The 17,500-nt window shown below is 38.3% G+C and overlaps 1 protein-coding gene across 2 annotated transcripts in view; it reads right to left on the reverse strand.

Moving 5' to 3' along the window:
* LOC136848077 (extracellular serine/threonine protein CG31145) overlaps window positions 1-17,500 on the reverse strand; it is a 694,897-nt gene that overhangs the window by 480,854 nt on the left and 196,543 nt on the right. For both annotated transcript variants that reach the window (XM_067120254.1, XM_067120255.1), the window contains one exon: window positions 12,192-13,140. In XM_067120254.1, the coding sequence (XP_066976355.1) occupies window positions 12,192-12,652 (461 nt within the window). In that variant the 5' untranslated portion in view covers window positions 12,653-13,140. The remainder of the gene's footprint in view (window positions 1-12,191; window positions 13,141-17,500) is intronic.

Raw genomic sequence — 17,500 nt, forward strand, 5'->3', positions numbered from 1 at the left:
TATATACATACAGTATATATATAAATATATATATATATATATATATATATATATATATATATATATATATATATATGTACACATATACACTCACATAATATTATGTGTGTGCGCTTATAGACTAGATAAAAATATACTTATATATATTCGCATATTTTCACCCCACATATTTTTCCCTCTTTGGGTACAGCTTCCTGGTTTTTCATCAGGAGTGAGGATGCCACTCCTAGGTCCTTTTTCTTGATCAAAGCATACCCAATTACAACTGAATGAACTTGTGGGCGCTAATCTTGGAGTGAACTTGGTCCTTAGAGCAGCCATGAAAATGAGCACTGTACCCGTCAACTGCGGTGTCCACTGACCCACCGTCATCTGCGGTGTCCACTGACCCATCCCTTGCTCAGAGCGACGGCGAGACCGTGGTTTGGTGGTTTCCATCAAGACCTGAGCGGGGCTTATATTCGCAACCATGCACTGGAAAGTATCTGGCCATACTACTGAGCTACTAAACACTGAATAAAAATCGTTTTTATGATAGGCAGTGACAGTGCAAGTTGGCTTAGGTTATTCGTAATTATTCGTAATAGACGAGGTGCCGAATTTTTCGGTTGATAAGCCCTGAAAATTAGAATTTTTTTAACATTTTTATCATGAAAATTACTACAGTTAGTACATGCGGAGCTTTTTCATTATTTCCATATTTACTTTTCATCTATCCAACTTTCGAACTCTTTTCTTTGCTCTGTTGTCCTGACTTATAAACTTCCCTCCTTCAAGAGGCAAGAGCGTCTGTTCCTTCTGGGTTAAATAGCGATCTTTTTCCTTTAATTTTTTCTCGAATTCTTCAAGCTTTGATCAGATAAAGCCTGTCCCATCGGCCTCTATCTCTACAAAAAAAAAAGGTAAAAAACTAAAAAAAAATCATCAATTAATTTTTAACGTTACGCTTACATCCATGTATATACTTAGCCAGAAAAAGCCAACTGTGCTCGAAAGTTTGTGAAAACACAACGGTTTGATTTAACAAACGTTGGAAAGTTCGCTTTGTCCCGATATTTCTGAATTTTGGCCCTCCCCTTCCAACCTCCCACCATAACCAAATCAGCATCAGAAGAAGCTGGAGTAAATTAAGTTCCCCCTAATTAAAGCGTTACGGCACACGACATCATTCTCCCTCTCCCCTTGTACGGGACTATACGAAAAACTGCCCTGTGACGATCATACGAAGACCTACTCAAGATGAAACGTTCTTATTGCACTGCGACGCCAAACGACAGATGAATTCAAAGTCGCCGGAAACGAACTGTTTTTCAGGCCTTTCAACCATTCTTTTTTCATACTGCCGTTCAAACCGAGGTCGTTCATGTTAGAGTTCGTACAAACCGTTGAACGAACATGCGTGGTTAAATCTTGCACTGATGTTAGCAACTAACTAACAGTGCAAGGTTCCACAGCAAGATGGTAGTGGTGCCTAAAAATTTGCTTGTATAAGACTGCTGTCGAGAATCACTCTGCCTTGTGCAATACAACACCTGACTATACGATGACTAGCAGAGAATCCAAGGAAAACCAAATAAAACCAATATTAACGGGAATCTCAGGGGTTATTACCCAGCACATTCTCATTCTTCGGGGAGGTGTCATAAAAGCACCTTTTCAAAAAGAGGAAGATTATAAGAAGAAATTCTTCTAGCTGTTGATTGTTCTACCAGTAGTTCAAAACCAGATCCAATTACCATTCACCTGACACTTACTCTATACCGGCATACTGCTTCAAGTACTGCATACGTAATCACGCTTACATTGCAACAATCACATGATGCGTCTGTCTTAGTGGTTGTAATGTAAGCAAGTGAGCACGCAGAGGACACCAGTTTTTTTTTAGTGTCAACTTCATTTATTGTTCTAATATTGTAGACTAATACAGTTAACATGTTACGTCTTTGAATACTGCCAAATTATTATTACTATTAGTGTTGTAGTTGGTATTGTTATTCAAACATTCACAATTTAAGAGGCCACTGAAATGTTAGGTAGACTTCAACAGAACAGAAAAGCCTTATTTGAAAAACGCAACCCTTACGTTACGACCAGAGAGAAGAGGTAAAGCATAAATGTAAATAAAAAAATAAATAAAAATCAAACGATATGAGAAAAAGCGATTCCGTAAATCAGGGCAAAAGGTCATGACAGGCTTACAGCCTGATGGAAGGACACAAAACCTGACCCACATCTAGTAGGTCTTTAACGAAGCTTGAACTAATTCAAGCTCACGCCTCAGCTAACCTTAACTATTGTTGACATATTTATGCGGTGATATATGTTGCTGAATGGACTTAACGTTCGACAGAATCTATGGGATCCGAGATCAGGACTAACCGTTCCACATACGACGTATCTTTGTCATCAAATCTTCGGACAGCTTGCCGTGGTCATCTTTCAAAGTCTTTGGTATTAAACGCTTAAGTAATAGGACTATTTCTCTATGGCAGTGGTGAAGGAATCGACAGTACGAAACACAGGAAATGGTGACAGATCTTTTCGTATCATAATAGGTGATTATAGAGAGTAAAGCATTTATATAGCACAAGTCGATAATATTTACTCCCAAAGCAATGCCCATTTGCGGAAGAATGAATGAACGTTACGAAATACAGAAATTTTTGGATAGCAAATCTCCCTGTAACTGCTACTACGTGTAATGAGTTCTGCAACACGCGAATAAACAAAATCTGCGCTACGAGAAACTGTTAACGGGAGCGAAGAGCTTTAAAATATACTTTCGAAGCCTACCTGACGCCAGTATCATATTTTTCAAAAATTTTATTTTCCACCATCATATCTACCTCCAATAGAGTAGCTTGTCACTCTCTCCGAGCCAGACGCCACTCAGAATCACTCTAAACGAGCTACTTCGTTTGAAGACCTTTCAACTCAAAATATATATTTTCTGGAGACTTCACAACATTTCCCTTTTGCATTTAATGTTCTCTCATTCCATACGCCGGAGTAGCAATCTTGCCTCTCCCGACGCGGAAATCATTCTACGCCATTTGACTTGAACGACCTACCTCGGTAATCTAAGTTTAACTCGCTCCTCCCCTCCCCTTTTACTCTCTTCTTATATATATATATATATATATATATATATATATATATATATATATATATATATATATATATATATATATATATATATGTGTGTGTGTGTGTGTGTGTGTGTGTGTGTGTGTGTGTACAGTTTGCATAAGTCTATGGGCAAATTAGTTCTTTCGTTATCTGTTATTACAAATTATAAAACACTACGTAAAGGATATACATTGTTCACTTTCGTCATAGTTCATTAAAGTACCGTAAGGATTCAACGAGGCATTTGCCGGGCCAAGTACAGGGGAGACCGAAAAACGTTGAGGAATTTATTTTATCTGACGGAAAGTACCTGGTCGTTTGTTTTACTTGCGTTCACACCCCAAAGGGGATTACTCACAGCTCTCTGTCTCTCCACGGTCGGAATTCATGCATAAATGGCACGTCATGTCTCAGCTCCCCTTGGCTCTTTTGCAGTTCAAAGTTTAAATTTCGTTTCTATAATACACACTCGAGTAACTAAGAGACGAATGCTCTTTGCGACAGGTTATTATTGTGGTGTGAGTAATGGTCGCGGTGGTGTCACTAAATGGTTTTCCTGTGGGGCCCTAACTCTGGAACTATTTATATCACAAAGCTTCAACATTATCCTTCTCTTCTGGTCTTGCTTTTTAACGCGTGCTGTATCAATTATTGAATCTGAGTTGGTGCCTTGCGTTGGAGCAATTGGGACATGGAAGGAAGCTTGTTAATTGCCCAACGTTCTAATGTTAGGATTTGCAGTCTGCAGAAGGCATTGTTTTCGTTTTTATCCGCCATTTCATTTTGTAACAACCAACTCGTTTTCTTTCTGAAAACTATTCTAAATCTTGTTCATTTGATCATTCATAGACGGTTTCCTATAAGGATCCGAGGCGTTTTTAGATCACTTATGGAGCACAGATATCTCTCGCTCATTTACAGCCTTTTTTCAGTGTTCGCAAATACTGTGCTGCGCTGATAAGAATTTAAGGTGGTTCCTTTGAGAACCTCTTCCACTTTGCCTACCTGAACATTTCATCTCGTAGCAACGACAAACAGCGACGACCATACACCCATAATCTAATAACAATGTGATAATAATAATTATACTAATGAGGTTATTAAGCGTTTCCCAGCAAGTCGGTTACCATGTCATAAGATTTATGTCGGCAGCGAAGGGGACACTTACTCTCTACTCTTAAGAAACTAAGCCAGCGAAATTGACCGAGATTGTACGTTGTACGCCTTCTTACATTTGTACCCCTCCTGTCTTAATTTTGCTTTTTTTATTTTTCTTTTGTTTTGAAATTCATGCAGTTCCACTTGGCCTTCAAATTTGTGTAGTTCCCTTTAGTCTGGAACTTTTTGTGGTTCTGTTAAGTATTGAAAATTTTCACACAATATCATTTATTCATTTCCTGGTTTATATTCAATCATTTTCTATAATCTTATTCAGATACAATAATAGCTTTTATTTCTTTACTTTCTTTGGCCATAGGAAAAATTATCCTTAACACCTAATGGTTAAAAATAAAATAATCATTTCTTAAACGTTAGCCTCCAAAGGAATAAACGAGGCAAAGTATCATAATATATTTCTATTTAATTATTTGCAAAATGAATTTAATCGTCTCATACCTTAAGAAATGACTTTGATCGCAGGGTTAGCAACCCCAATTCGAATAAAAATGGCTTACAAACTTTTAACAGACTTTAGACCTTTAGGAATCTTGTGTGGGCGGCAATAGGTAACAACCAGGACTAAGAACACACCCGACAAAGAAGAAGAAGAAGAAGAAGAAGAAGCAAAGTCTAAACGCTGACCTTGGAAAGGAAACAGCACAGTTCCTGCGATGAAGTGCCACCGAAAATAAGTAGCCACATTCCCAAATGAGCTGCCTCATATTCTGTCGTCGCTTTCCAAAGGCCCCTGAAGTTCGTTGCCGTTCCTATGGGAGGAATGATTACTCGGCGCCTTTCGTTCGGAAGCAGTTCTGATTGGGGCACGGCAAAGGGAAGCGAAAAGATAGTTTGACTTTTGTGAACATGGGTTACAATATACCTGGGATGATTTGAGGATTATGTCCACTTTTTAAACAAGGGAATTTTTTCCCCTTCATGCAGGATAATCAGTCTACCAGTGTACGTACGCACAGACTCATACTGGGAGAGAGAGAGAGAGAGAGAGAGAGAGAGAGAGAGAGAGAAGAGAGAGAGAGAGAGAGAACTTTGCCCAATTCCAGTAAATATCTTCGCAAATTTTACCCAGACTTCATCGCTCCCCACAGAAAGGAGAGAGTTTCTACAAATTAAATATTAATTACGTGGTGGCATTTAGGGAGAGAATAATGACAGGTAATTTGCAGGTATGAACATTTATCACTGCGAGTTCGTCATTCTGCAGCTGGTAAAGCTGCGGAAAAATTAAATAAAATTGGTGTTTTTGGATCAGATATGGGACAATTTTTTTTGGAGGGCCTCCTACCCCCCCTTATTTTCCTCCTCTTTTCGGTTCTCTCAATGTTGATCGATTTCCCTTCCAAATGACAGCTAACGTTTTTACTAGAGAAATATAATCCGGTTACGTTTTTATCACATTACATACGTTTATTAAGTGTTAACAGTTTTACAAAAAACTGACACCCGTTTCTACACCTAATGACAATATTACGATTTCTAACTGATTCTGGAATGCCTAAATTTTTATAAGACATAATCTACACGAACGGAATATAGTTATGGTTCAACGATACATTACTATTACAATCGGTCAGTACAAATTAACCAAACTGTACAGAATTTAAGCAAACGCAGTGTTATAGTCTAATAAAATAACATCGCGTTTGCTTTCATACAGATTTAAATATTCAAGTTAGGGTATAATCGAATACGTCACCAAAATACAGTCATCATATCACTAAAATCCATAATCTACAACTGACTATTCCGATGTATCGATTAGTTATGGACGTACTTCCATATTCGTCATGAAATGGGAAACTTCGATTCATGGTTTTCGGGAGACCACTATCGATTTTCTTGACATGTTTGTGTTCTGTTATCTCTCTCTCTCTCTCTCTCTCTCTCTCTCTCTCTCTCTCTCTCTCTCTCTCTCTCGTTTGCCAGAATATTTTTTCTCCAGATTCCAAGTCTTTAATTCTTTGAATATTTACACTAAGAAAATCTCAAATCTCAAATCTCTCTCTCTCTCTCTCTCTCTCTCTCTCTCTCTCTCTCTCTCTCTCTCTCTCTCTCTATGAAAATTTGTTTCCGTCGGCGTGTAGTTTCCTCTAAAACGTATCAAAATTATGTTAACATAATCTAACTGCCATTTCCATAAACAGCACAAGAGGCTCAAGGTCTAGAGGAGTGCTTTTGCAGACGTCCTTCACCAAGAGGTTGAAGAAAGTGTTCGCCTGAGAAAATATTTGGACACCAAAGCTTAATTTCAACACGTCTCTCAAATTTTGTGTTCTGCTGCAAAGTGAACAAAGAGTAAGCTTTTTTTTTTTTTTGTCATGTGCACTTAGCGCTTGGTACAGATACTGAAGCGTTAATTTTCGAGCATGATGGCGATGATACGACATTAACAGTAACAATAGTGATAATATTTATCCTGAAATCTTCTACAAAGATTTATCGTGAAAAATTTCATCTCCCCCTTCAACCCTCTTCCCTTTTCTTTTATTTGACTGCTGCTGACGCCTTATACACTTCTGACTTATCTTTACTTTTTTCACTTCTTTACCAACCTCACCAACTTTACACACTTCTCGTTCACTTACTCACTTCCCTTTTACATTTTCATTCTTGTCTCTATCCTTCTCATCACCCTCATACACTTCTCGTCTTTCTCTCATCTCTGACCCACCTCACTTCTAGTTTGTTTACTCCACTTCTTAGTCCACTTCTCACCTCACCTTTCCCAACTCACTTCTCACCTACCTTCCTCAATACAGCTTGTGAGCTCCTGGAGAGCTGATGCATGGTGTGTGTGTGTGTGTGTGTGTGTGTGTGTGTGTGTGTGTGTGTGTGTGTGTGAGAGAGAGAGAGAGAGAGAGAGAGAGAGAGAGAGAGAGAGAGAGAGAGAGGGGGAGAGAGAGAGGCCATTACAACTCCGTTTTATATCCTAATTTAACTTATTTCGCAGCGTTTTTCGAACTCCCTGCCAGCTCATTTACATAAAATATTTACATGCAAAGCGAAAAATGGGGCCGAGTTGTCGCTGCCTTTGGCGAGATTTAAGTGAATGTTCCACTGACACGTGTGGATGGCGGGAACTGGAGGAACAGGAGGAGGAGGAGGAGGAGGAGGAGGAGGAGGAGGAGGAGATGAAGGATGCCAGAAGAAGGGGTGGGAGAAGGAGAAAATGTCCGAAGGAGAAGGAGAATAAGGTGAGTAACGAGATTAGTCGGAGTCCAGTTCAGGGGAGAAAGTAAATGAGAGGAATTGCAGTAAAAAGAACAGAAATATCATAATGATAACACTAATAAAGATGCACTGAAAGGGGGAGGGGGTTCAAAGAAAATGCAAACTAGAAGAAAGTTATAATAATGAAATAGTGTAATAATTAGGCAACTGGATTCTGGACTTTGTGAAGGCAGAAAAGATGATAAGAAACGAACTCCAAATCCAATGGACTAGAAACCTCGTGACTTTAACTAGCCCGGGGCTTCAATAAAACAAAAAATAGGAAACAAACGAATACGCAGCAATGAGAACGAAAGTACTGGAGGGAACAGAAAAAAAACAGTAAATAAAAGATGTGAATAAGATATAAGCACGACAGACCGTCGTCCTACTCCGACAGGCCCTGATGGTCTTATGCTCATCCCCTCTCATGCGCTGATTCCGCAACTCGAAGATACACCACTGGCTGAGCATCATTTTACCATTTCTTTGAATAAGCTGATCCGTGCGTAGATCAACCACGTTGATTCTTCACAGTAAAAATTATTCGAACTGTGCAAAAGCCTCCCCCCCCCCAAAAATGGCATTACCTTAAAACGAACTCTTCGCAAAATAGAATATACATATGAGAAAAAACAGTAAAACACAGCAACGGCAACCAAGCACATTAAAAATAAAAAGGAAACATTAAAGGTATCATTAAAAAGAGAAAAAATAGTTTTATGCAAGACCTCGCACCACCCATCAGGTCATCATACCTCAAAAATACATTGTGAAAATTGAGCATTTTTCCCGTTTGAGCAACTTGGTGAATCTTTCTTTACTTCTGCCTTCAGAATCCTCTTTTTACTTCATTTTTCATCATTTCTGAGCAATTCTCTTTGTAAATAAGGGACCCTTGGCCCCCCGTTTTAATTTTCTCACTTCGTGCTCCTTTTCTTTACGGCCAAATCTAGCCAAATAATCGCACTAGGTTGCCTATCCCGTCGCCTTTCATGAGAAAAAAATTTTTTTTTAAACACGCTTTTATTAGAATGCACTAAAGAGTGAAAAATAAATCTTCTGAGACATACCAGGATTCTATTACAATTAATCGTATCTACAAAAATAAAAGCGTGGGCGCCAACCATGGAAAGAAGCGCTGCAATAAAAGAAATATATATTTTTTTTATTTCTTGTGGCATATTCCTTCCATGTTTGGCTTTTATTTTTGTAGACTTGATTAATTATAAGAGAATCTTTGTGTGTCTCAAAAGATTTATTTTTCACCTTTTAGCACATTTTAATAAAAGCGTGTTTTAAAAATTTTTTTTTTTATATTTTTTTATTTTATACGTTTTAGTTTTGACAGAAATTGCAACCAATTTATGGTTGTAGCTAACGAAATTGAGATCCTGCCGAGCCAAAAAAGGTTTGAAAAATTCGAAGAGTTATTTACCAAGTCAAAGACGTTGTGAAAAATCGGGAGTTTATACAAATCCTGGGATACTGGGAGAGGTCACTGTAGGGTCACTAGAAGTCACTGCAGACCTACTGATCATGTATGGTTGTGTTGTCACCGGGATTGAGTAACCATGCAAAATATCAAGTCCATCGGACGAAGGGAACAGGTCGAAAATTGAGTTACAAGATTTGAGGACAGACAGACACAGAAGTCAAGTTAAATAAAAGCATGCAAAAAGAAGGAAGGAACGGAAAAGGAAGAAAAAGAAGAGGAGGAGGAGGAGGAACTGAGAGGAGGAAAATTGAAAAAGCTACTTTGAACAAGACCTTTTTCATACTTGCTTGTCTTGTTGCAATGTTTTCTTGCAAGCATTCATAGAGAGCTTGAAAGAAGTTTTCACCTGCTAGAAAACCCATCTTAATAGACTAAGAAGGGAAAACAACTTCAGTGACAATAACGCTTCCCCGAAATTCGAAGAAAAAAAAAAAAACACAGCAAGACAAAGGCATCCCCGTGACCTGATTTCAATAACGAAAATGAAAATTTAATTAAAATAAACATGGGGAGATTTTATTCATTGCCTGGGATCGAACAAGAGGAACAAAAATAGAAACTGGAGGAGGCTTTTGCCTAAAGCCCCAAAACGGTAACTCTTCAGAACAAAGGAACCAATCAGAAGCCTCTAAAAGACACTCAGAATGCCGTCCTCTTAATTCGCTTGGAGAGTCTTTGCTATTTTCTTTGCTATTCATTCATTCATTCACTGAGGTATATATCTATATCCTCTCTTTTTATTTCCTTGCTCGTCTATTCATTCACCCATTCCTTCACGAGTTCTTGCTCTTATTCATTATATTTCGCTATTTTCTTTGTAGATTCTTTTGCCAATCCTTTACATTCGTTTTTTTTTTACCTCTAAATGCTATACTGAAATTCAAACAATATGTCAGTAATTATTGCTGGAAAATGGTGATTGCACTGTTAATTTAATAAGATTTTCAGGAATATTCTTTGAGGAAAGAGATTCTTCTCGGGGACGTACAGCCATGAGTTTTGAATATCCACAGTTGGGGCTCTACTTCTCTATATTAACAGTCTTGGAACGCAGCAAAACTCACGACGCTTAACCGAAGACTTCGCACTGTATGTGTATATATATATATATATATATATATATATATATATATATATATATATATATATATATATATATATATATATATATATATATATATATATATATTAGTGTGTTAAGGAATAAAGATCACGAATACCAGAATACCTAAACTTTATTATATTGTATTGCACGGAATCCTTTACTCCTTGCTTTCCCGAACGTTTTGAATACTCAGAGAACCAGGTTTCCACAAAAAGAAGTATATGTAGAAAATTTTCAAATAGAAGCAGTGAGGTTTCGGCCTTCAGTCCAAAAATGAACACGACGGATGAATTGATAACCAATTCGGCTGAGATGCTGGGCGCTCCACCAGCTGAAGTGTTTCTGCCCATATATTGATGTACTGGGGGTTTCAGCTAAAACATTACATCTCTATCCCCTGAGGCCTAGCAAATTCTTTGATATATTATAATTCTTTGCTTTTGAGTGGTGGGAGTTGCTATCAAAGGATGATGACCTAATTACTTTACCTCGATGTTATGATATTATACATCATAACCAATTCTACTGAAGAAAGGACACACTTGAAGTATTAAAAACCACTCTACGGATGTTCAGTGTGTTTTATTAGTTTAATTCACTAAAACCTATCACATCCCAATCCATTCTACTTCCCTTAATGAACAACCCGTAAGGAACACAGGCGCGCACGCGCACGCAAACCGTCGTCCGGCAGCAAATGAACAGCCAGGATTTTACGACGATGCCTTCATAGGTAAAGTGACGGTTTATTTTACGACGCTGCCATCGCCTGCTGCAGCGACTGGAACCAGCACGATTGGACAATGTACAGCTGCATTATTTCGAAGAGGAGACAAATCATTTGGGGATCGTTTGCCGCAACAGGAAGGCCCGAAAATGTTCACACCCGGTGCAATACTTCACTCCCACGTGCCACCGGTATTGTCGGGAAACAGCTAATAAATAAGGACGCTGTTTACACAAACGACCGCAAGAAAGTTTTGGCCACGGCCGTTTTAATGGCACTTGGAAATTCATGGGGCAAAATCGACGTGCGGTCCTAAAAGAGTACGTTATTGAATAACGCTGCTTTCGGTCGATGGCATTAACAGAGGTATGACTAAACCGGATTATATCAAAATGTATAATAAGTTTCTGTATGTGGCTTTAATTTCTTTTAATGCTTTCAATATTTTTACTTAAATCTATAAACTGGCGTCATATACACTACTAACTTATAGGGAACACGTTAAATTTGCTTATTTCGAATACAATTTAATCTGAAGATAATCCTTTTTTTTCTAGAAATATCCAACAACGCACAGATCAGAGAAAGAAAGCTGGAAACTTACTCTCACATGCATATTGGTTAATCATGCTTATATGCGAAATATAGCTAACAATAATCAAAACAAGAGCGATAGTAAATAACAACAATACCATCACCATATACGTTACTATAATCATTATTATCATTTCAGACATAATATTGTTACTCTGCATTGGCGTATATTTTAAGAGCACAATCTCTATACACATTCTGAATAAAAAGTTAAGCCTCCTGACTTCAATACCCTTAGCTTCTCCACGGAAAGCCATTAAAACCGTAACAGCCATTAATCTGATGGGAAAGGCTTATGGATCTCCTAAAGTTTTTTTTTATTAACGTTCATTAATTACCATTATTTGAAAGTTTGTTACCCCACAGGATACGGGAAAGTGTTTTATGCATACGATTATTTATAAAATACAGAAACTAAAATTTACCATGTGCACAAAAATGACTAGAATGATACAAAGATAGAGGATATCGTTATCAATTAAAAGCTACTGAAATAAGTTATTTATAACATGCTCTATAGAAAAAACACCATATCACACAAGAAAAATAATGATTTCAGCATGCCAAATCAAATGACATTGCTGCACATTCATTAATTACTGTCTAAGAGGCTCTACTCCGGTCTCCGATTAGTTCAAATCTCAACAGGAACAAGTCAAAAGAATATCTCGCCTGCAACGCTGTTCTTATACATTTATTCATATACAATATATTTCCGAGTGTACTTCAGTAACCTTAGCCTAGCTTACCTTGCTTCGATGCCGAGGAGCTCTCCCAAGTTTGGGTTCCAGTGCTTCCTCCGTCTTCTGTTCCTTTTGCTGATGTTCTCGACCTTCAGTGCCGCCTCAAAGAGGTCAGTGTAGGGGTCAGGCGGGACGGTGGGCGTGGCTTTCGGCTCTTCGCGCTCGTTGGTAGCGCCAACACCCAGGAGAGATTCGGCAGCCGCCTGCTGGGCATGGGCTGGATCCTCATTTCCAGCGCTGTGCTGAGCCGAGGCAGCGGCTAGTAGAGACGCCTCTCGAGACCCGTTGCTGGTTTTCTGGAGGTGCCTCTGTTGGAAGGCATACTGGACGCGGGCGTGGGCTGGAGTGCGCGGTCGGTCTCCGGACGAGAGACGGGTCTCGACATCCAGGACGAGCACAACCGTCAGGAGGACGAGCCCCGTCATGACAGCGATGACGACGCGTTCTTTGAGCTTCATTTTGAACATGGACTGATAACGTTACCGAGAGAATGGACTTTATTCTCTGAAAGGTTCTCGCCAAACGGAAAAGGATATTAATCTCCAGGGGCACCGAATCTAGTTGGAGAGGAACTAGAAATTCACTTTAGCAAAAGAAGGGAAGGAACCGAAAGGAAGGAAGGGGGGGAAAAAGGGGAAAAGAAAATGAGAATCTAAGTTCTCATTCCTCAAAACACTAGACGACGGATATTTAAAATAGTCATTATCAGATTACAAGGGACGCCATGAGCTATCTTCCGTCCTGGCTGCACATTTGGGGGGAGCAGTTAGGAAGCCCTTGCGTGAGAAGACAAAATCCAGCTGCTTTTTTCGGAACTAAATGATTTGTAAAATGATTTCAAGGCGAAGGTGTGTAGGCGGAAGAGGGTGACCTCGTCGAAATTCGAGTGTCATCAGCTTGAGTTATTCCACTGCAGACACTTCGACGAATTTCTGCCAAGGAGGGCAAACTGGACCTGAAAGGATAAGAAAATAAAACATTAAAAACTGATAGAAACGTTTCCAATTGTACATCTAAATCGGATCTACTCTCTCACTTTTTTCAGCTTAACCGAAACGAATATGCTACTAAACCTGTATAACATTACATTACTAACGATTTCAGAATTCAGAATAACCACACTCGCTTCTCAGTTTGTTTTGTCTAATCAGCAGAGCAAAAGATACAGAACACTAATTACTCAGCGAGACCTGTGCAAGTAGTTCCATAGGTGCAAACAGATACGTTAAAATATAATATGTACATGCACAAAAACACAAATGAACATTGGGAGTTATCCTGTCTGACAATGTTGTCCTAAGCAGTGCAATAAGTATCATATTAGACAGCTGTGTTGAGAAACAAAAGTTAACAATCTCTGAAGCTAATATATATATATATATATATATATATATATATATATATATATATATATATATATATATATATATATATATATATATATAAAAAGAAAAACTGTAAATGATTAAAATACAAGGTGAATTGTTGTAGGGTAGTTGTGCATTGTATCTTTGCTGGAACTTCTGAGGCTCTAATTGCACAACATCCAGTTATTAAAGTATTCCAAAACGATTGATAGTAAAATACGGGAAAAGAATTTCACCAATTCATAGTCTCTAAATCCCTGTAAGTATTAAACGCAACCCATCAACCCAAGGCTGGTGATAACAATTTAGAATTCAGGAACACAGGGAGCACTATTTCAGACACTCCCAGATGTTATATTCTGCCTCGTTCTCCACTGCCTCTCAGAGTACTATCGGATAAATGAACACATCCTTTAAAGCTGGTATACTGTGTGCTCATCCGCCTTTCGGCCAAGATTGATGGAGATACCATCAAGAACAAATTTGCCACCGGTAACTGTGACAAATCACCACCAATGTCGACGTCGATGACCATAGTTGTGTGACGCCAGACTGTAATTTAAAGTAAATGGTGCCAGTGTCACGGTGATCTATGCGGGAATGGAAGATGCACGAGGCGGCTACAGACGTGATGACGTCTGCATCGGAAGCTCATTTCGTCCGAAATGGAAGTCTCGAGAGGCCCACCCCATGAAGGCAGGACAAAGGTCGTAAGGAGAAAAAGAAGATCGATCTTAAGGCACAAGGGAATCAGGTCGAAAGAAGAAGTTGAAGAAGAGAAAGCAGAAAGATCGATCCAACACAATGATGGAACAAAGTAGAATAAGAAGTAAAGGAAGAGAAAGATCGAACACTAGAACGATGAGGCTAAGGTCCTGCGAGGAAGTCATGGCGAAGCAATTAACTTCAAAGACCAGTCTCGAAAGACATGCATTATCAAATCTAAGTTAACGAGATGTGTGCAAAACAGACCAATTTCATCTTGAACCCTCCACGGAAGGAATCACGGAAATTTGAGAGTTACTTGGCGTAAAGTAATTTTTTTCAAGTATTTCCTATTGGCTTTATCGATTCTAAGCCTGGTAATTACTTTCTTACCATGCTTCAAGTTTTACTAGACAATTATGTTCATAAACACACACACACACACACATATATATATATATATATATATATATATATATATATATATATATACATACACACACACACACATATATATATATATATATATATATATATATATATATATATATATATATATATATATACATCCTTCTTATATCTGTCCTCCTTCTGTCTTCTTCATCTTATCCGTTTTGACTCTTTTGATCCTTCTCTGCAGACCCCAAGATGCCGATGGCGTAAGTGTATGCCATTAGACCCAAGATTTCCATTAAAGCTTAAGCAGTCTCTTAGTGGCGGCATAACACATTAAATGAATACCTTTGAAGCCTGCCTTCTTCCTCCACTTCCTCCTCCCACTTCCTCGTTCTTCTTCCTTTCTTCCCTTCCTCCTCCTCCTCCTCCTCCTCCTCATCTGCACCTACATGCTTCCAAGACCAGCATCTCATGATGATCAGGTAATCCTCAGAGAAACGCATCTATTTTTCCTCTTTCTCTTTTTCCTTTACTTCCTATTTTTGGATATTGCACAGCGCTTAACCCGACAAATGGCAGCATAATTCTACCTGAATAATATCAAGTTTCTAGAAACACTAATATTAAAACGATCGTTAAAAATAATATGAACTGCAAGGGTAACTTGATTAAAATAACAACATTATATAGTGTGTGTGTATGTGTGTGTGTTTATGAATATAATTGTCTAGTAAAACTTGAAGCATGGTAAGAAAGTAATTACCACGCTTAGAATCGATAAAACCAATAGGAAACATATACTAAATCCAGGGTTTAAAACATCTAGACAGAACCTAAGCACGGAAAAATTTAATTTTGCCCTACCTTAAACACTTACAATACAAAAATACATAAATTCCCGACTTAAAACAACAGAGACAAATCAACTGGAAGACACAACAAGCATCTGGTCTGTATTCAGACATTTACCATCAGAAATTAACTTTTCAAACAATAGTTTGGGAAATGAGGCCGTGCTGGGAAGCTCAAAAGAAAAAACTTTCATAAAAACGACAGAACTCTGAATTAACTCCAAGTTTCCCCCAATGCAAAGGAATTCTCCTCAATTATTCACCGAGCAATATTCAGAAACTAACATTCTTTTCAATAAGTAAATAAATAGAAATGAAATAGACGACCCACTGCCCTTAGGTAGTCCGGGACAAGGTCTAAGGACTACCTTGGTCCGAACCAATAAAAACAAGAAAATCGATGAGAATGGAAAGCAGAGTGAGGCTTAACCCCTAAGGTTATAGGAAGCTAGGTAAACGCAAGCAAGAAGAGAATTCCAAGAATGACCGTTGTGACAAATAAATAAATAAATAAATAAATAAATAAATAAATAAATTAAAGAGACTATACATTAAAAATAAATGCCAAAACACAACACGGAGATCCGGCGATATTATTGCTTGGCGTTTCAACTGCCTTGAAAACCAGGTCTAATGTATTAAATGACAAGAAAAAAGCAACATAAAAAGGTCTCCTATGCCTTAAACCTTATAGTTTAAGTAAAGTAATTGAAAAGAAAGTAACAGCCTAAGAAAAAAAAAAGTGGACACTACAAACAGGCTGTAGGAAGAGAAAATGCATCTTTTCGGATCCATCTTAAACTCTAATCAACTTCTTGGCCCGTCGCCAACCCCACCATATAAATACATCACTATCCGTTGATAACTTTTTGAGACATTCCGTTAGAAGAAATACACCCATACACTCAAACATACAGCCGCAGGTAATCACAATAAAGGGGGACTAAAAACCTGAAAGAAAAAAGTTGCAAGTTCATCGATAAAATATAACAGCACCGATAAAGTTAATGGACATCTCTTTTTCCAAGTCAGCATCCTTCCTCTCACACCGGTGTGTACAGTAGCACCATTATTCATATTTTATCGTCCAAAAGGCACTGTATCGGATTCTCGTCTTTCCTTGCGAGGGAAAAACACAAAATTAAGGAAAAAAAAACTTTCTACTCGGCAAGTCATTAATAAGAGCTTATCGGGTTTTCGGCTGCGATAAAGATTATGTTTTTATTGGAATATTTTCTTGCAGCCAATCCCCAAGTCTTCACAACTGATAATCAGCGCAGGCTATTTTTGTAACAGGCTCTCTCTCTCTCTCTCTCTCAGATGAGGTGTTCATGATACAAACCTTTTTCGAAAAATTCTTTCACGCCTCTCTCTCTCTCTCTCTCTCTCTCAGATGAGGTATTCATGGTACAAACCTTTTTCGAAAAATTCTCTCTCTCTCTTTCTCTCTCATGCTAAGCACCATTTATCTAGCAACTTCAGAAACCATTGCCCTAAAGGGAAACAGGCGCACAGTGATTCTATATACATACATATATACATACATACTTATACACACGCACACACACAATATATATAAATACATAAATATAAATACACTCTCTCTCTCTCTCTCTCTCTCTCTCTCTCTCTCTCTCTCTCTAAGGAGTGAGGAAACCTGACGGCAGCAAAGTCTAGGATAGAACGTCCATAAATCTTCAAAGTTAAATCAAACGAGCCGTTTACTCACTGTCATCGTTTCTTTTGTTCCCACACCATTGTCACTTCTTTTCTGGGCATGCAAGGCAGCTTGGCTGAATCCATAATCGTCTACAATTCTCAAAGTTCAGAAAGTATGAATGCCTCAATATATATGCATACAAGGCAATCAAATAAATTTGGTTGTTTTAACTGTAAAATGGCCAATTATTAGCGTCCGCACACACGCGCGCGCGCGCTCAGATACAGACACACACACACACACACACACACATATATATGTATATATATATATATA

The sequence above is a fragment of the Macrobrachium rosenbergii genome, chromosome 18 (assembly GCF_040412425.1).
Source record: "Macrobrachium rosenbergii isolate ZJJX-2024 chromosome 18, ASM4041242v1, whole genome shotgun sequence".
In the NCBI taxonomy this organism is placed as follows: Eukaryota; Metazoa; Arthropoda; class Malacostraca; order Decapoda; family Palaemonidae; genus Macrobrachium; species Macrobrachium rosenbergii.